General features: G+C 41.8%; 2 protein-coding genes across 2 annotated transcripts in view; both read right to left on the bottom strand.

The window, feature by feature from the left end:
• The window catches only part of AP4E1 (adaptor related protein complex 4 subunit epsilon 1), a 320,304-nt gene that overhangs the window by 154,604 nt on the left and 144,663 nt on the right, over positions 1–21,037 (bottom strand). The gene's annotated exons all lie outside the window — the stretch shown is intronic.
• The window catches only part of GLDN (gliomedin), a 39,587-nt gene that overhangs the window by 17,528 nt on the left and 1,022 nt on the right, over positions 1–21,037 (bottom strand). The window contains exon 2 of the mRNA XM_049812881.1: positions 507–558. Within this exon, the coding sequence (XP_049668838.1) occupies positions 507–549 (43 nt within the window). The 5' untranslated portion in view covers positions 550–558. The remainder of the gene's footprint in view (positions 1–506; positions 559–21,037) is intronic.

Here is a 21,037-nt window from a genome sequence, read left to right as displayed (position 1 = left end):
CCAGCCATCAGCCGTTCAGACTCCTCACTGGTAACACGTGAAACCCAACCTCCTGTTACCGTGGTCCAACGCAGGGGAGGCAAACGCGCTGCTCATCAAAGTCCCGCTACTCCACAGCAGTTTGAACAATGGAATCCAGTTTCTACACTCTAATATGTTCACCCCATGTCAGCCTTGAAGTGTGGGGACGTACACAGAAATACCAAGACTAAACCTCAACTAAGTCTATGAGATTTGCTTATGAAAATTACATGGGAAAGAAACAGCTCCATGTAACGTCAACTGAGCTCCCTAAATTCCAGCATTTATAGTAAGGAGGTATAGATAACTCCCAGAGTAGCACCTATTATCTTTTTTAAAATAAATAACCTAATTGATATGTAAATTCTGATAGAGTAAATAGCATAGTTCTTTGACGCAGTCATTGACCTCAAGTTCTTTGAAAACACTGTAATTCTGTATTCCAGAAGATAACAGAGGTGTAATGCTTAAGGCCATAAACATACCTGTTAAGCAGATCCCTTTTGTGCTGTTACATAAATCCACCATCACTCGGACCTAATATTGCAAAGAAAACAAAGTTGGAAACGATGCATGCCATAAAAGTATCTAGTTTACTTTGCCTACAGAAATAATTCCAAAAACAAAGATACAACTGTCCCCTCTGTACTTGTAAGAATAAACTGTTTAGAACTACCTTAACATTGTGACACCACCCATCTCTTCAGGTGGCAATTCTCTTGTAGAAATCTGTTCAATATACCTCATTTTAAACCTTACCGAAAACACGAAGGAAATATTGGGCAGACAACTCCAATTAAAATTCACACATTACTGTAAAGTGTGTGGTTGTCCATGCATTGACTCTATTGGTGGAAGGTATTAAAAGCCAACATAAGCCAATAAAAATTACATTTAATTTTATTTTATATTGGTATCAACTCATGGATACTTGTCCAACACAGTATATCCAGTGAGAAAGATGACCTGTGTTCCAAGTAAGCGATTTCTTATCTTGGAATGACCAAGATCTGCAAATTTGGAACGGACCTTCATCCATTCAAAATACTTCATCCCAACAATGACAGACTTTATAAAAACCAAGCTGGAAGAGATAGTCATACAGATGCTTTTAATCTACAATAGACTAAAATTTATCAATTAAAAAGTCATCTTTGCAAAATACATGGGTTTTGGCTGGGCCAAAATGTAATTCTCATTACATGTCCTGCATGCTGAAAGTCAACACTCTAAAATGTTTTGCAACTCACAAAACATCCAGCAGAAATAAGAGTATTATGAACAGGAGCACTGAAGTGCCTCAACTCTTTATGGCAAAGTCTAACATTCATAGTCAGAAAAGAAAAAGATTGTTATTTCAGGGCTGTGCAACATATGATAATTTATGAACTATTTACCCAGAGTTGCACATTTATTCATCTTTGTACAATTACTCCCCTTGCAAATAATGGAATGCACTAGTCCCAAAAGACAGAAAAAACAAGTGCAAGTCAATCTGAAAGGCAGACCGATGTTTAATCCCAGCAAGGTTATTTGCCGTCATCCATCTTTAGTTTTACAATTAATACATCATTAGCTTCAAGTGACAAATCTAACAGACTCAAATAAAGGACAATTATTTTGATGGCAAGTATTCTTTTGCTGCAAAATCAAACTACGTTTGACTATGGATTTCAATTCTGTCAGATACATACTGAGAATTTACTGGATTCCAGACTGTACTGGATCAGCTCTTATATTTAGAAGTTTTAGACTCAATTTGAATTAGCTGAGAAGAGCTAACTGGTTTTGAATATCAGAATTTGCTTGTTCTCTTTCCCCTCACACCCCTCAAAAACACTTGGCTTCTACCCTGTAATTTGTACAATACACGTTGTCCACGTGCGCGCTAATTCAAACTGCGTTTTAATCTAAATGGTTTTGTTGAGGTTGCTGAAGTGATTACAACTTGCTTTGGGGCCCTCCAATTATCTCAGCACCATTATTTTTACCAATCAGTGCAATTCAGGTGATAACCAAAAAAACCGTGGCACTCAAGAAGTGAGCGTGTTACAGCAAATAGCCTACAACAGAAACTCCAGCTTATGAAAGATAAGTACACCAGTCATCCAATCAGCCAGCATCACCTTTGCCATGAAGAAAAGCTACAGATAAAAGTATCTTATTTAATTGCTAAACGCTTAGTTTTCTCCTGAAGAAAAGGGGTGGGGGGGGAACCCGACAACATAAACTATGAAGCAACTACTCAGATAATTATATATCCATAAGCCACCACCTCTTGCACTGTCTTAAATCTCACTTTCAAACTTACTCCTCTCAAATTTATTAGACTATTATCCTCTCATCAGCCTCTCTACAGCAGCAGATTTGCCATTTTCCTATTTTTAGTCTCTTTCAACATAAATATATATATTTATAAATAGAGAAATAAATAAACAGAAGGCCCAGAACCAAAAACGTACTCACGTTATGAAAGCTAAAATGCGATTTTTTGATGCCTAAAGTTATTTCAAAGATTCTTCAACAGTGGCCACAACAGATCTCCCTCGACCAGCAGTTGTGCAGAGCAGTAGGCTATTGCTACCTGCAGCACCGATCTGCAGAAATCTGTGCCTCCGCTACAAGAGAGATCCCACTCGGGCAAAACCTCCATTCAGGACCCACGTTCAACAGAGGCTGGAACTTATATCCTAAGGCCCACCAGCGTAGTAGGGATCATCTCACCAGCTGTAAGGAACTTTGTCTCACGCCACAGAAGTATTCAAGCCTTCATATTACGTTAGCGGGAGTTAGATACAAAATACAAAAATGCAGGAGTGGGAGGGGGGGTGCCTGAAAATTTTTCTAAGGACTTTTTTCCCCTTGAGCAAGTGGGTCTGCACACAGTTACACACTCTTCTGAGCAGCAAGCAGAATGAAAAATATTTGATGGAAATCTTGTAAGAACAAAAAGGCATGACCCCCCCCAAGCGACTCCCTGTGGGATACACGCATTTAAATGAAGCACATCGCCCACAGCAGTAGTCACAGTGGTGATGTAAATGGAAGAGCTGCACAAGTGAATAGTCTTGCCACATGCTGTTAAAATATACACCGTGTCACTCGGTGCTATTCGGAGGGGGCAATAAAACTCATTTAATCCATACATGCTACCTAATGACAGGGGAGTAGCATATTTAACTGCCACTATCAAAATCATCTAGACATCCAACTGCCATTAGCGATTGAAGTCTGAAGTCCTAACAGCAAATGGCACCAACAGCGTTCAACCCTATCAGGATCTGAATCTTTTCTCAGATAATTCTATTTGTGGATGCCTTAGACTCAAAGAAGACACTCAGATCAGATGGAACAAAATGAGCTGTGGCTGCCAAACACAAAGATGATTTCTTAAAAGAAACAGGAAAATGTTTTGACTAAGTGTTTTGATGAAAAGCTTAGATAGAGCACGCAAAAATGCTTCACTAGGGCAGCAATTTTTTTAACGTTACCTGAAAAACACACTGGTTTTTTCCAATTTTTTTTGGTATATGTTTCTAGAAAGTCATTTAAGTTTTTGAATTTGAAATAACCCTGTTCAGTAATAGTAGCTTGAGAATTATAATCCAAAAAAATAATGTTTTACCTTCCACTTTGACCTAAAATAATGTCTAATTTTTTTTTCCTGAATTACCAAAGAGCTGAAACGTGCATTAATCATGTTATTTTTAAGACCAGTTTGGGTACAAAACCATGTGATTTTAAGACTACAGAAAATTAAACGCTCTGGTAAAATGCACAGGGTCCAGCAAAAAATGTTGCTACTTTGGTAAGTGGAATTGGAAACTAGAACCAAATATCCAGTATCTTTCAGTTTTGCCTCTCAATAAAAAGACATCCTTTGAATTGCAGAAGTCTTGTACTGCAAATTCTCAACTTCGAGCATAAGGACTCAAATGGCCTAAAGTAAAAAAAAGAAGAAAAAGTAACCATTACTTCTTCTAATCCCCCAAACAATTGCGTAATCAGAACTCTATGCTACGAACACCTATCGCTCCGCAATCTCATTAGCTCTAATATTAGTGGAGATGTTATCACTGTAAAATCATCATTGCAATGGTTTATTAACAAAAACGCCGGCAGAAGATTAGAGAAAAGGTATTTTCTGTAAGTAATTTTTTAAACCAGTCACATTAGTTACGTAAGTAAGAGCTTGAGTTAGCCTTTTCTGCTTTTTTGTGGGCCTAGGCCTGCAATCCTTACTGGGACAGAATCTCCACGGAGGTTCCCTCAACAGTGATATTTTTCTTGCGTTTCTTCCGACTCAGACCTTCACGGCTTTTTCAATCTACTCAAAATGTTTCAACTATACGACCGGTGTAATTTCCCAACTACACAACCCAGCTCCTACCGAGCAAGGATAATCTTTTCCACTGAAGAGCAAAACACCGGGCGGTTTTGCCAGGGAGAGAACACACGGTCCTCCTCTTCTGGCCCGTCAAGTACTACCTGAACTTCAGCGCTTACCGAAAGGGCCCCTTCAGTTTGAAAGAAAGGGGACGGTAAAGTCGGTCCGGTGCCGGACACCATCAAACGCACACACGGGGCTCTGGCAGCGGGGCAGAGATGTAAAAACCTGAAGCCTTGGAAACCAGAGGGCTGCCTTTCTGTGGCAACCCCAGTTCTGAAGCGTCCTCCAATCCACGCTCCCGGCAACCAACCTCGCTCCGTCCGCCCGCGTCACTGTCGCCTCGAAAGTTTAAGCCTAACCCGCTTAATCCCAGCCCCTCCACCCCGCCACCTCGGCCCGTGCAGGCGGCAGCTCCCGTTTCTCAGGCGCTGCCCTCCCAAAGCGTCCCGCGGGTGGTTTTGCAGGACGTGACCCCCGCCGCGGCACCGGCACCGGCACCGGCGCCGGCACCGGCACCGGCACCGGCAGGAGGAGCGGGCCGGCCCCGGCGAGGCGAAGGCCCACGCCAGGCTCGCGGGTCTAGCGGACTCCTCGGCCCGAAGCCGCGGCTCGGCCGCCCGTCGTGGGCAGCGCCCCGCGGAGGGCAGCGCCCCGCGGCGGGCAGCCGCAGGCGGGCGCCCGCCCCCACGCCCCCCGCCGCCCCGCCGGGCCGGGCGCCTCCGCCCTACCGGCACCATGGAGTAGGTCATCAGCATGAGCATCTCCTCCGTCTCGGCGCAGAGGCGGCCGCGGGCGCGCCCCCCGCGGCGGCTCCGCTTGCTGCGGGCGGCCGCGGGGCCGCCGGGGCCGCCCGGGTGGTGGTCCCGCAGGGGGCCGAGGCCGGCCGGCGGGTCCCGCGGGGGGCCGCTGCCCGCGGCGGGCCGCGCCGCCTCCAGGTCCCGCAGCGCCGCGCCCAGCTGCCGCCACTGCGCCAGCAGGAGCAGGGTGCCGGCGGCGCTGAGCGCCGAGAGCAGCCCGACGGCGGCCAGCAGGCACGGCAGCGCCCGCCCGCCCGCCGCCGCCGCCGCCGCCGCCATCGCCATCGCCGCGGGGTGGCCGCTGCGCTGCCGCCGGGGCCGCCGGGGAGGGATTTATGCCCGCCACCCCCGGCCGCCGGCGGGGCGGAGGGGAGTGGCGGCGGGGCGCGGAGCGGGCAGAGGCGAGGCGGGGGCCGGGGGCGAGGGCAGCGAGCGCCGCCGAGCACAGGGGCACGCCGGCTCCGGAGGGGAACGGCCGGGACGGCCCGCGGCTGCCCCTGCCCGCCGTCACGGCGCGGCGGCGAGCCACCCGCACGGCGCGCCGCTTCCCGCGGGGATCGGGGGTCTCCCGAGCTTCCCTTCCCCAAAGGCGCGGTGCCGGCGGCCAGCGAGGGGCACCGCGCCGCTGCGACCCCTCCCGCAGGCACCCGCTGCCGGTCTGCGGCTGGCGGGAGCGCGCCGCTACCTCGGGGGCAGCGTAGGCCATGCGCTAGTCGCGCTTCACCGCTCCCGGTAGCTGCTCGGGCGGGAGACCTCTCCCCGCTCGTTGCTGCCAGCCCAGTTCATCCATAGCGAAGATAAGAAAATGAATTTCACCGCTGTGAAGAACAGCGGAATTTGACCGCGTACGAAGACTTCGTGAAGAAGACGAAAGGGACGAAGCTCGGAACATTTTTCAGAAAAGTGGTGGTAAAAGCTGGCATTTTGATTTCAAAGGCAAAGCAGTCGTGCTTTCTTACGCTGCTACTGCTTCGAATCCACCTCGAGAAAGTCACAGCTTTTGAGTGCCAAGTTTCCTACAAGAGACCGCTCTTGAGCCTGACTTTGGCAAAGGGACGGTCCTCTGCAGGTCTCTGCAACTCAGCGGGTACGCCATTTTGTCTCCATTCTAACTATGCCGTTGACCTGCGATTCATGCGAAGCCCACGCTGCACCGAAGGGTGAACTATCAGGTCAGGTCAAATTTGAATTTAACACGCACAGTTCTGCTGCAGTCAGTGAAACACAGGAGAGAAGCCAGGACAGGAAAACGACTCCGTCATATCAAAGTTCTCATCTCTCCGAAATAAAAAACTGCAAAGCATTGGTGTCCTCAGGCATCGCATGGGAGACTCTGTCCTTCCGAAACAGTCGTGATGGGTTTAGGTAGAGCAGGGTGAAATTGGAGGGAGCAAAAAGCATTCCACCTCTTCCCATAACGACAGAGGAGACGGAAGAAAATTGTCCTACATCCAAAGGGTAAGGCTCACCAGCATTAGAATCACAGAGTGGTTTGGCTTGGAAGGGACCTAGTCCAACCCCCCTGCCACGGGCAGGCACATCTTCGACTAGATCAGGTTGCTTAGAACTGTGTCCAGCTCGGCCTTGAGTGTTTCCAGGGTTGGGGCATCTCCCACCTCTCTGGGCAAGCTGTTCCAGTGTTTCACCACCCTCTTCCCTGTATCTAGTCTGAATCTACCCTCTTTTAGTTAAAACCATTAGCCCTTGTCCTATCGCTACAGGCCGTGGAAAAAACTCTGTTCCCATCTTTCTCATAAGCCCCCTTTAGGTACTGGCAGGCTGCTGTAAGGTCTCCCCGGAGCCTTCTCTTCTCCAGGTTGAACAGCCCCAACTCTCTCAGCCCTTCCTCACAGGAGAGACGTTCCATCCCTCTGATCGTTTCTGTGGCCCTCCTCTGGACTCGCTCCAACAATGCTAATCTCTTTCTCAAAACTCTGAACAGGTGTCCTGTACCATCACTGCATATCTTAAAAGTTTACTCTCGTGTGTGCGGTAACACAGGATCACAGGGATCTATTTGGTAGCTCGTACATATTGCAAATATATACAAAATGCCTTTTTCATCCTGTACGGCAGACAGATTTGGGGGAAAAAAAAAAAGTTTCACTGTATCGTGCAAATACTTCCTACCTTATGGTCTCGGAACCAGTTACACTTGCTCAGATCTGTTCTGTTCAACTTCTGCCATATCACAGTAAGTTTTTCAGATTTCTATGTTTTACAAAACGAGATCAGGAATCCAATGCCTCAATTAGCGCTCTCAGAAACCAGTACACTATTTAAAACTTAATTTGGCTATTAAAAAAAAATAATGCACCAAATCCTGACAGAACTGCAACTTCATTATCTGATTCTGTTTGTATTCCCATTACTAGCCTCCAATGAAATGTTCATCAAAAAAAGAATCTCACTGAAGTTTAAATTACTGCTTGAGCTCTTTACCATATTGTTGCAGACAATCTATTTTATGTAAGACTACTAACATCACACAGATGTGCGTATCATTTTGCAGGATGAACAGTCTTAGAATGTGTTTCATCAGTAAAATATTGACATTCTAAGGAACGATAACAAAACCAAATATGTAAAAACCTCCTGAAAAATTACTTCTGCCAAGGCCTTGGCAGACTAATCTGAAGCTATCACAAACTACTACTTAGATGTGGATAGTCTTTCTGATGCCAATGAAGATTACAAGAATAATTGTTTACTCTGCAGTTGATATCCTAGCTTATCGTAGAAGTGCATATTTCAGTTTTGCTTATAGTATTAATCTTGTGAAGGAAAAAAAAAATAAATGACCTTGCATAGCAATTCCCAGAAGACATTATATCTTAAGCAAGCTAAGTTTATCATTCCACAGATATAATAAAACTAGTAAGTATCTATCATAACAGCAAACTAAAGCTTGCTTTCTGAGAACATGAACAGAACTGCACTCCAGAGACCATATAGCATAACAAACAGCAATTCTTCATCTTTATTGTGCATTTCAGAGCATAATGATTGAGTAAAAAGAGTATAATAATCATGAGCTACCATTTGGAGAACAACAGAAGCAATATAGCACTCTTGTTTCCCCATCTGTCTAATCTTGCAGGATTTTCTCTGCATTACAATCAGAAAGAAATGGAACATTGTTCATCTTAACAAAAAAAAAAAAAAAAAAAGTGGGCCGTTGGATCATTGTGGACATCCTGTCCAAGGCTGTGGTATGAAACCTGCTCGGCTGGCAGAGTCGCAGGACTCTTCCCCAGGCTGTTAAGGGCTCCAAAGCTGCTACCTGTGTGACAGATTATATGGCAGCCTCTGCAGTGCTGTGCTTGCTTTGCTGGGACACAAAGAGTTTCACCTCAGTCAAGAGATTGCCCTTTTTTTGAACGGCAGGAATCGGTTGTCAGCACAGTTTTGTGGCAAAGAGCCTCCCAAACTTCGAAAGTCCTATTGGCTACTCCAGTGGCAGAAGCAGCTGTCTTACAGGGCTGTGGGCGCGCCTTTCCCGGCTTTCTACCGAGTCTCCCCCCATCCCATATAACCAGCACTTCATCCAAATGTCTCCATACCACCTCATCCTCTGCTACCACCCTATAATCCTATGTCTTGTCTCCTTCTAGATCTCTCGTCCCTATATAACACACCTAAAATGTTGGTCCATCCGTACAGCACTTGTCATCAATTGCAATGCAGCTTCGAGCTTGTTGGCTCCATTCCTTCTCCATGATGAAAATCAAAGGTCCCAGTGGTAGACTGGTGATCAGCAAAGCAGAAGGGAGGTTTGGGAATGCTGCTGCCAAGTTCTGGAAACCTTACTCCTATTTCCTTACCAAAAGGACAGAAAATACATGCTTAGTAACAATCTAAACCAATCCGAGAAAACTATTGTCCCATATACCCATCAGTCTTTTTTTCAGGTAGGCAGAATGCCAGCAAGCAGCACTTCAATTATTTCCTGGCATTTCAGAATTTCTTTCTCTAAAGCACGTCCCAATACAAACGTGCCTCATAACTGACATGCAGTGAAGCATGGCATACAAAGATGATGTAAATCTGCCCAAGTTATATGGGAACCAGAAAGAAACTACCAATATAAATAAGCAAACTGCAGATTCGACATCACGTTTACGCTTTTCACAATTCCAGCTTAGTCGTACAGTTGAAATGAATTGTTAGGAGATAAAACATAGCTTTACCACAAGAGGTATTTTTGTATACAAATTGCACACTATGTGTATAATAAAGACTATCGACTTGATTATTCTGATGCTGAGAATGTATTCCGGTGGTGTCACACTTAACTAATGCTCCCACTGATGTTTTATTTTGCAAAAACTGTTATTACCGAAATCTCATCTATTTAGGCAGCTGTCCCAATGATAAAGCACATTGGAGTTTGGCATGTTATTTTCACTTGGATGGCTAATGCTGGAAGAGGGACTGAGTTGCTGAGGATGATGCTCTCACAAGATAGATCACCAAACTTCCTCCGATGATGCCATTAAAAGATTATACAGACTATAATCTTTATGAATGCTATTAGAAAGAAGATAATCTCTTTTCCTGAACTAGTTAAAGTGAGAAAAGGCCTTACAAAGCTTTCGTGACCTCCCACGAGAACTGAAAAATGGTATTGAATCCCCTTCTTCTCAGGAAATGTGATAGAGATTTCATAGATTTGTTTTAGGATTCCAAATCTACTCTACTCTCCAAACCTTCAAAGGGGAAGATCGTTCTTTGGACTCTCAAACTGATGAACGGTTAACGATTTTCAGTAGGTTTCTTGTGCTTTCCCTTTGCAACAGCTGATACCCATGAACTGTTGCAACTCTGTGTTCAGCCTGGATGCCCTCAGGAAGGCAAGCCCCAGCAAGAGCTGGAAATGCCCTTTCTCTTCGTCTCTGTTATCACTGCCCAAACCATGTCACACGCTAGCAGCTGAGCAGCTGCAGAGTTCCTCCACCCAAATCACAGTTGCAATTCAACACTGGCACCAAACCCGACATTGTTGCTACAGCAAAGGCTTAGCTTTACAGTCTTAAAAGGCTTCTGACCACATGCAAAAAGAAAGGCTTGATTTTGAAATTCTGATTAGGTCCTGGTCTATTCATGTTTAGAAAAAATAGAATACGTAGGTTTGAAATGTCTTTGCAATAACTGTAGGTCAGCCACAATGGCAGACTTACAGTGATTCAGACTACACTAAGCTCCATGATTAACCTCACCCCACAGAATTACTTCAGGCTTGTATCAGTGACAGACACCAGAACGCAACCCACTCCATTTCTGCACACACATTCCACACAGATTATAGCATACTGGATACACAGGCTTACTTTTCAAGGGTGGGGGGGAAACAACAACAACAACAACAACAACAAAAACAACAAAAAAACCCACAAGTATTTTTAAGAATTAAGGGGGGGGGGGGGCGGGGAAGGGGAACACCACAGAAAATGGTATAATTCTGATCATTTTATATCAGAAGAGGTGGGGTTTTTTTCATGGAAGAAACCTTGGGTGCTCCTATAGAATACTGCAGAAAGATCAATGCAATCACTTTTGTATATCAACCTGTGGTGAAAGGTATTAATAGGAAGAAAGGTGTGTGGAATTATCTTTTCATTCATTAATTCAGTTCCAGCAAATGCATGGGCCTTAAGCAAATGTATATTATAACCAAAACAGCAGCTAATTGAAAAAAAAAAAAAAAAAAAAAAAAAAAAGTTACAGATTGAAGAGTACTGGAATAAGTGAAATTAACGATAGAAACATTTAATTAGATAGGGTAACGTCCTTTCAAGCAATATTTTACAGACAAATAAAAAGTCTGCTTGGAAATGGTTGGAATTGCTAGAAAATGCTTAACAAATTACTACCTGGAAAAAAGCTGGAGCTATACCCCAACCCCTTTAAGCTTCCATTGTGTATTTCAGTGGCATAGGGTATAAAGCGATTTAAGGAATCAGCAGCATATACCTTAAGAAGTACCTCTGATTTCAGGAAATTCCTACTTAACACAGAGTCGCAAGGATAAATAAATTTATGCAGAGCAAAGGGTGTACCAGCTGTTATTTTGGAATATCCGGTCTTAATAATAACTCTTAAATTAAGAACCAATGAAAAAAATTTCTCACTAGGTCAGCCAAGCCGGTGCTTAAAATTCAAAATAAACCCCGTAAATATCTGCAAGCAGTGCAGCACAATGAGTACTATTCAATGGCATCAGCAGAATGTTTCATTGTCTTTGAATGAACATTCAATAGTCTGGGAGGAAGATGCCTCAGAGATGCATCACTAGGGCACTGGCAGCTAAAGACTATTTTCCCAGAAAACGGCTCAGAATTCCCCCAACACACGTGGTAGAAAAAAATCAAAGCTGAATCATAGAGAAAGATGCCTTAAGGAGCAAAGTCAAACAGAACAATTCAAACACCACAGCTACAACTACCTATTCATAATTTAAACTATGGGAATAAAAGCAACTGATCAAAACACATGACAAACAATAAGCAGCTTGACAGATCTATCACATCTTTGTAACACCATTGGAATCTGAAAACGGTGAATAGAACTGGAGAAGTCCTTGCTTTTTGCAAAGGGTTCTGCAGTTCCGTAAGGTATTGAAGGAAGAAAAGGACACTCCTCAACCACCCCAAAACCCAGTCAGGAATTAAATACTGAATATTCATTATCAAACAAAGTATCAAACCTAAATGTCTCTATATTGACAGTGGCACACAAAACAACAGAGAACATTTTTTGCTAAAGGTATTCCAACTACACAAGAAAAATTCGGAGTTTGTACACTATGGGGACTCTTTTACATCATCCCCTTCCCAGGAATCTGCCCAAGGAGAAAGTGTGGGTGTGTCTGTGGCCCAAGGATACCAGACTGGAAGAAGAATAGCTGGATATAAAGTAGAGCAGCATGAAGGTTGCCTCTCTACTTCAGAAATTTCTCCTTCTCTCCACATTCTGTCGGGTGTACCTTGCGTCCATTCCTCTTACAGCCAGTATTGCACATAGTGCCATCTAACACAGAGCTGAATAAAGCTGTCTGTATCTCTTGGTAATTTTCAGTCCAAAGGTATTGAATACAAACAGTATTCCAAACTTGTTTCTCCTCAACTTTCTGTCATTCATTTTATTTACCATCGTGATTCACAGGGAATTCAAACTATTTTTGCCTATTTGAGCACTTTTAACGTATTAATTTGATATATCTCTATACACACCATAAATATACATCATAAGACTATTTATAAAGCCAAGAGAGAGAAATAGCGCTATATAATCTGTTTAACAAACCATACAGAAGAAATTTCAAATAATGAATTTACTACAGGTATCTACAACTTCCAGAAATCTGAACACAATAATAGCTACAAACACATCTGCAAAAGAAATGCACCAACTGCACTGGGATGATTTCTAAATGGAGAAGGTGGCAATGCAATCACAGAACATTCACAAGAAAAAGACAACTGCTAGCCATATTAGGAAGGTTATTATAGGCCTATATATCAGCTCAAGTCAAAACCACAGAACATACTCTTTGAGGTCTTGATAGTGAAACACATTGTAATTTTAAAGATACAGAGGGGTAGCTGAAAAACTATATTAAAGATAGCAGTAAAATCACGCATTAGCACGACATTAAAACCAATTATATTAAAGCAATTAAAATTAATCTGCCACTTTCATCTTTAAAGTCTACCAATAATCTAGAATTGGATCTTCTTCAGTCAGAAGAGTTATAATTTCCATCAGTAACGGAATATTTACCAACTAGCTATTTACCCATAATCGGGATAAAAATCACATACACTGGATTAACTAAAGAGAAACCTTAAATAAACTTATCCATGACACCTCAGTGCCTCTTCCAGACAGCCATGGAAACTAACTGACAGCACAGACTTCTACCTGAAAAGAAGATGAATCACATCCTAGAAATGACTGCTTTTCCCTCTACTGCTAACAAAACAAGCCCAGAGGACAAGTTTAGACATACGTGTCTGAGGTTAAGGAAAATGAATCGTATCCATAGCAGTATTATCACTCGGGGAAAGTGGGATACGAAGATAGACCTTATTCAGACACATTTCCTAAAAGACCATCTCTATTTCAAAGATTTTATAATCTCAAGTCATCACACAACAGAAATAGGAACGAAGCAAAGAAGCAAGAGCTGGAGTCCTTATATATCAGGTTTTAACTATCAGGAAAGCTGCACATATAACTCAATAACAGAATGTACACACATAAAACTGTATTTTGAATATTTTGCCTTATTTAGGGAGGAAGTGTGCGTGGAAGGAGCTGACATTTCTCCAGGGAGGAAGAAGGGGAACACTCCCTCCCCTTCCCCCAAGATCCCTTGTTTCAGAGCTGTATATATCTTAATTTGCAGAGTAGAAAATATGCAGGTCTGTGCAGATCTCAAAGTGGCACATGGTATGACACAACATTCAAATTGTTCTGGGAATACAGGATGGAGGGGGCACTCTGGCAGAATACTTAGTTCCTTTACAGGCATTGTAGCTACAGCCCACGTCAACAAGCAAGCAATTTGGCACATTCCACGTCTGGCAAGAACCCCCTCAGCTTGCACTGTCTGAATTTACGTTCCTTGTCTCCATATCAAAAGATCTGAAGATGCCACAAAAGGCTAAGAAACACCACAAATCGTGACTCAAAAAAATAGTAATTTTCGAAACAAGTAGGTCAAGTCAGAAAGACTTGTAAGAAAAGAGTCATTTTCTCAGATTTCTGAATGTGTGGGACAGACTGGATGCTATAGGACTGCAATCTCAAAGGTGCTGAGCATCTATGCCTTCTGCAGGTGCAAAGGTCCTCTTATAAAGAAGGGGCTGGGAATAATAATCAGATCTAACAATATTCTTGATAGCAGTAAGAGGTTGTATCGGCAGATACATTTTGTATTACAGACAACAGCAACAGAATATTTGGACAGCCGAGCTCGAACTTTTCTGCTATACAGCCTTTTTTACTATATGGTCTTTTAGCCTTAAACTAACATTTTTTGCTATGGAACCTATACTATGCTTTTCAGTGTCTCCATAAAAGAGGAACAAGAGAGCTAAATATAATTGCCCATCTTAGTTCAGCATCTCAGCAACCAATATGTAAAACAGATATATTTGAAGTTTAACAAAAAAATTATAAACTAAGGATTTAATTACAGGATAAAGGCAACTGGCACCGCAACACGATTCATGTTGATTTCTACCTATGTACTACCACTATATTTTCTAATGTAACAGCCAATTAGTAGGTCATTCAGGAAATACTTTAGTGGAGAGCACTGCAAAGTAAGTTTATGATTCTCAGAAACATATTGGTAACTTGCCTTTTCTTCTTCGACAGTTTTTGTCACTGTGGTATACAATTGCACACTCTTTCCACTTTTGTTCTTACTTCTAAATCAAGATTAGGATCTTTGTGTCAACAATGACAAACAGACCTAAAGAAAAATTATTTTTGTCTCAGAAACACGCTTTTTAATTTCTCAAGCTCTTTTTTATTCCTTGCCTTTCATCAAGGTTTTTTTCTTGAAGAAAGAAAAAGAAATTGCACCACAAACAAGAAGTACCCCAGGATATTCGTCCCTTCTATTAATTTCCTCCATTCCCCCAGTTTTATTGTTGTGTGGTTATTTTTGCACTGTCGCTTTGAAAGTTTTGCATTGTTCCTGAATAAGCTAGTTTATGCACATATTTCGATAAAATCTTCCTTAGGACGAGCATGCCCCCCTCCACTTTTTTTGTTTTCCTTGTTCGCTTAAACAAAATATGTCTACAGGACGTGATACTGACTTTATCTCTTATCAAACCAGCATTACCAAGAATACAGAAAAAACAGTGCTGACACCAACCCAGGGCCTTGTATTTGTATCCTGCACTTTATAAAGAAAGCAATCTGAACTGCCTATTCAGACAGAAAGTTCCTTTTTAGAACCCTGCAGTTATTTGTTGGCTATACTAAAAGAAGAGTTTAAGACTTCATCTGTGACAATGAAAAGAACTATTAAGAAACCAGACCAGATATCTATAATCAGGGACAACAAGGCAGAGGTTTTGCTCAATTCATTTGCACTCTCAGTTATGACTCAACTCCAAATTCTATCAATGGACAGACCATTATCTTGATTCAGAAGAGGCTCAACTGCCCACAGGGCAAAAGAGCTTCCCATCTCTCTCTGTATGTATGGATAAATATGATGAAAAAAGTAAAATGGGAGTTTAACTTCTACCAGATATTAATTTCTATTCTCATGTAACAGAGCTGATTGTGTTTTCTAGTTTCGGATCATGTCCTATTTGTCACTTCTTACACACACAGATTAGAGTAGGGGGGGAAAAAAAAAAAAGAAAAAAAAAAAAAGAAAATCATTGCATTTCTTTAAAAAAGTTTTAGCCTTTCCTCCACAACAGAAACGAGCACAAAATTTAGTGTATTTCTTATCTGTATGTAGATACTGATTTTACAACTATGTTAGGATAGGTTTAAGATCAATGCAATCAAACATAATTATACAGTTCCTTCAGGTAGGAAAGCTGGATACCAGTACTTAAGTTACTAGGTAAAAGAAGTTTAGCAGTGAGGAAGAACTGCAGCATCTCCCCAGCCAAATCAGCTACTTTAAAAAAATAATTAAAAAATTGACAGTTCTAGAGTGATTCATCACAATACATTACTCTTCCAGCAGAGATCAGATGCAGGCTGATTGTGGGCTAATCCTGGTATTTTTATTTTTTAAAATTTTTTTTTTTGTTACACAACTCGGAGGCCGATGAGTGTTTTTGCATAGCTAACTGATATGAAAAGCTGGCTGGTTTGTCTATTTGGATACTAATAATTTTAAAATTAATGCTCTTATGCATGAGTGATTATCATTTATGTCTTATGGAATTAGATCAGCGTCTATTACAGGTATGTAGGGAGTCTTCTGGTAAGCAGAGATGAGGATTACTGAACATATCAATTTTTATATGAAGCAATGGCCACAATGACTGGCTTGGTCTTTCATTAGAAAAGAACGTTCATAATCTGCAACCCTCTAACCTGATTTTTACTGCTTATCACTCAAGCCTTTGATCAATTATTTACTTGGCTCTTATAGAAGATCTACTGGACCTGGCATCTCCTGAGCCTAAAAACATAATCTAAATCATTAAGAAAAATATGGACCAGGAGATTTCCTCTTCATTTCACCTTGAACAGCAAAGCCAGTGATTTCAGTCACCCAACCCCAGCAGAGAAACTTCCATCCGAGCACGTTTACTAAGAAGCAGAGTGAGTTATGACAGGCAGAGCACCAACCTAACCTGGGCAGCCTGCTGGGAGCCGCCAAGAGTTAGTTCCTCCAGAGTTAGCTGAAGTGTTCCTCTGGAGTGCTGCAGTGTGCGGTGATGTTGTGAGACCATTTACAAAAGCATCATTTAGGACTGCTAATAATCCTGAGTGTTTCAGGTATTAGAATTGACTGGATTCCACCAAACACTGAGTCTGCAGGGAGGATTTTGCGCTCTTTCCGTTGTGCTGCTGTCTCAGACATAACCTGCAGCAAACACGTCTCTTTGGGAGAATAAATTTCAGTACTGCTTCTTCAATTTGAGTTTACCTTGTTATAACGAGGTTTTCAGAAAAAACGTTGTGTTTTACTTGTGTACACACACCAGTAACTGTGAGCAATTTTGTAATGGACCAGTTAACATTTTCTTGTAGGACTAGCTGATAAACATAATTACAGATGATTCAGAAGTCTTACCTGTGCAGGCTGTGATAAATTCTGCTTTGCATTTCATAGCTTATCAGAAAGGACCCAGATTAAGCATATATACCTCATATAACTTTAAAGTAAAAAAATAATCTTTTACAGATCTCAGCATTTGGGATATATTCTGGGTCACATGCTAGATTATTCCCTCAGAGCTCATGAGTTCTGAAATTACAACCAAAGGGCAATTTTGGTTGTTTTGGTACATGCTCACATGTAACTGTTTTGGTTTTGCCAGCAACAACTTCTGTAGAAAATTACAGTTATTGCACTGTGTTGTAGAGCATGAAGTTGTAATAGTCCATCAAACACTTACATGAGAAGGCCTAAACATACAACACGTGTGTTTCTACAAAACTGACTTTCAGCCTTTACAAGGTGAAGGTAATACAGGAGCTTAGAACAACATATTTCAACACAGAGGGAATTATTTTAACAGAGCAATTTCAACCTGAATTTCTACACAGCTTTAAGTTAGATTCATTAACGTTTATCGTATTTTTTCTCCATAGACCATTTCAAAACATATGCTTCTTGAATTTGCCAAAACAGCACAGATGGAAAAACCCCAGCATTTTGTGAGAAGCTGATCAGTCAGAAAATACTTCATAACTTGGACTGAAGTACAGGCAAATTTATATAACGCTAAAAAACCACTTACTGAACACCCCCTCCCCCCCCCCCCCCCCCCCTTATATAAGCAATAAGTCCTGCGCGCAGGAAATGCTTTTGCAAACCTGCTCTGCCTTGCAGCAGCGCGGTGCTCCGACAGCAGGTGCAGAGAGGCTTCTCTGAAGCCTGTCCACTTCAGAGCTTGTGCAGCCGAGGCTGTCTTGACGGAGAAATCGGTACCATTAGCAGAACAACCAACAGCACTTGAAGAAGCAGTTTAGAGGACTCAGAACAACTTGAAGCGGTTAGAAGCCTTTTCATTTGATTATTGCATACCTTCTTTCCAAGCTGAGCATGAGTATCGTATTGAGTGTTTTAATTCTACTGAGGAAGTGCCTGCAGCACCTTCAGCACTGAAAATGTTCTGTTCTGTAAGCACTCTTAGAATGACTGCTTTGACTGGCTGTGATTATATGCACTAGAGGTTTGGCTATACTTTCTTTTTAGCAAAAGTTTCGCTTTTTTGTTTTGAACTTTTGGTGGAAAGCATCCCTATTTGGTTTTTTTTTAAACAAAAAAAATAAAAACAACCCCACAAAAAAAGCCTGAAACATCCCATGATATATGCAAGTGAGCATTAGAAAGAATTCTATGCGATACAACAAAAGTACAGTGGACTCCTGTTCCCACTATGACCAGATAACAGAAATTTGCTTGGGCAAATTAAGTGTATACTGGAGCATTTTTCCCAAAGTGGCACCAATGGGCAGCAAGTTTATTCAAGCTGAAGCCATCCCCATAAGAACGTGAAAGTCCAGTGGCCTGACCGGACCCACTGCCTCCTACCATACCAAAGAGTAAGAGGGTAGTGCCGGCACCTGGCCAATGCACAGTGATTATCTGGCCAAACAGCAAGTAACTGCACCTCAGTATTCCTTCAAGACTGCAATCCTATCTTTCCCCTTTAAAAACAGGCCAAGAAATGGGAATTACAGTGCGAAGAAAGCTCAGAGGCAGATACTCCCAGCGTTCCCTATAGGATAAACTGATAGGACTTAGCGAAGGGAGGAGGTTTGTTCACAAGTCCATCAAGTAGGAATAATTAGAGCAACAAAAACAGTGCTTAGCAGTTTAAACTTTTGAAGAGGTAAGCAGCAGCAGACAAGCTCCAGAAATCAGGAAAAATCTTAACAATGGAAGAAAGAGATACCTAGCAGCACTGTGTATTATCGCTTTGGGAACTTCCCCTCAAAGAAAGACAGAACCACCTGAGTCCCGCCAACAGGCTGAGAAAAATGTACTCAAACTATGTATTACAGAAAAGGAAGCTGCAGCCATCGCAGTGGACCCACATATATATGCTTAGTTATATTAATTTAACACAGATGAGCTTTTAATCGTGTATGTTCTTGCATACATGCATACCATTTTATAAATGAAAAAGTTGAATATATGAAATGAAAGCTCTAACAAAAGATTTTTCAACGCTTATATTTTCCAACTCTCTGATGAAGAATTGTTTTAAACCTCAAGTTGTGCAAAAGAGGAAATGAATTTACTAGCATGAACTGCTCAGGCATTCAAGTAGTTACAATGTAAAGTAGATAATATTAACATTAAATCAGTGTGATAAAATCCCAAGAAATCAGGTTCTTCTAACCAAGAATATTTGTATTGCATGCATATTACTTCAAAGAAACTAAACTTGGAAAAAAAATGGGTGAAGCCATTTAAAAGTTAAATAGAATGTAGTCTGCCTCTGTGGCTGTACATTCAGGTACAAGTTCCGTATCACTTAGTGCAGTCATCACATAAGGGTGCTGCACAAGACTTGCAGAGATGGTCACTCAACTGTGGCAGCAGAGCGTACTCAAAAAAAAGCGGGGTGGACGGCACGACACACAGAGTATTTAGCTGTCAAAGAAGCCTGTAGCAATCTGAAGACTCATCCTAAACTACCCTGAATAGCCCGCACATTTGTCCATAACAAGGGAATAGATTGTCTCTCGGAGAACCTTTCCCCACACCCCGAAGAGCTGCTCTCAAATTAGTTTTATACCCATGGACAAAGAGAAAAAATCTGAGACAGTCCTCACTAGCTCCTGCACATCAAGGACAAAGAAGTCTTCACACACCTCTTCCTTTTTCTCACCAGCTGCAATACCAATTCAGGAAAGAAAAAAAATGTAAACAAGTTGCACAGCTAACAAGCTGAAATTGTAGGTGCTCAGATACTTAATACAGAGTTAGTTTTAGATAGCACTTCTGTGACCTGTTCCTATAATAATTCCTTACTGCTGCTTCTGCCCATGACAAGAACACACTGTCCCCATCCTTAAACCAAGTAGTACTTCTGGAATTAACAAGTGTAGTCTGGCACAGTCTGAAGATCTGAACTTATGCAGGCACGCTAATAGAAGAAAAAAATCCATACTGTTAACTCTTTCCATTTTGACTTTCATTAGGAGTTTTTTAAGGCTGTTCTACCAGCCTGATATGGACAGAATGAGAAGAATTATTCTGGGGGGAGTCACCAGGAAAATAGAGCTTAATTTTATTAAAAGGTTTAAATCCTCTTAATAGGCAAGAACAGTGCTGAATAACAGCTATCTAATGCCTATTTCAAAAGGCAATAGCAACATAACCCTGCAATACGCTTTTTTCTTTTCTTTTTATTTCTCTTCAAGGATCTCAAAGCCCAATACATCCATTCAGCCTAGGACCCCTTTGATCATTAAAAAAAGAATAATAACCTTATTGGGTATATTTGACAAGCATGGCAGATAAGTCAAATTGTTTTCCAGATAACCATGAATTAGTATGATGGATAAATTATTAATACACAGCACTAGCATATGCTTGATTTCCGAAAGAAGATTTTGAGGTAAAAATAGGCAGAGATAAGTCAACCCTTAACAATCAAACTTAAAATCCATTTCCTGGAATCTTACCTTATAATCTCTCCATATACATTAAAGGATATCTTATCCTCTTCCCACTGAAGTTAGGATGAAAATCCCATCATTTTGAGTGGAAACTCCATTCAACTTTACTGTCTTTTTAGTGCTCCTCTGAGTATATAGCCTTTTATATTCAATATAGGGAAAACTGTAACTACAGAGCCAACAGCATAATACCCTACATGTGGCTTAACACAGAGAGACGTGTTACCACATCCTTCAGTCGTATGTTTTGCATGATTGCTGCAGCAAAATGCTTTAAAAAAAGGTAGACGGGCACCATAGTAGTGTAACTACACACAAATACATAATCTTTCCATTATCCATCCCCTCCCTCTTTCCTGCCATACCGTTTCTCCTCAAAAGCTTTCCATTAATTTTTCGGCCTTTTCTTAATTACAACATATATTGTGTTAAGTGTTAAGAAAAAGCTATTTTGCTGTTAACTACCATAAGC

This window comes from Accipiter gentilis, chromosome 10 (genome assembly GCF_929443795.1).
Source record: "Accipiter gentilis chromosome 10, bAccGen1.1, whole genome shotgun sequence".
In the NCBI taxonomy this organism is placed as follows: Eukaryota; Metazoa; Chordata; class Aves; order Accipitriformes; family Accipitridae; genus Astur; species Astur gentilis.
The sequence above is the reverse complement of the archived record's forward strand: the minus strand, read 5'-3'. Positions and strand labels throughout refer to the sequence as shown.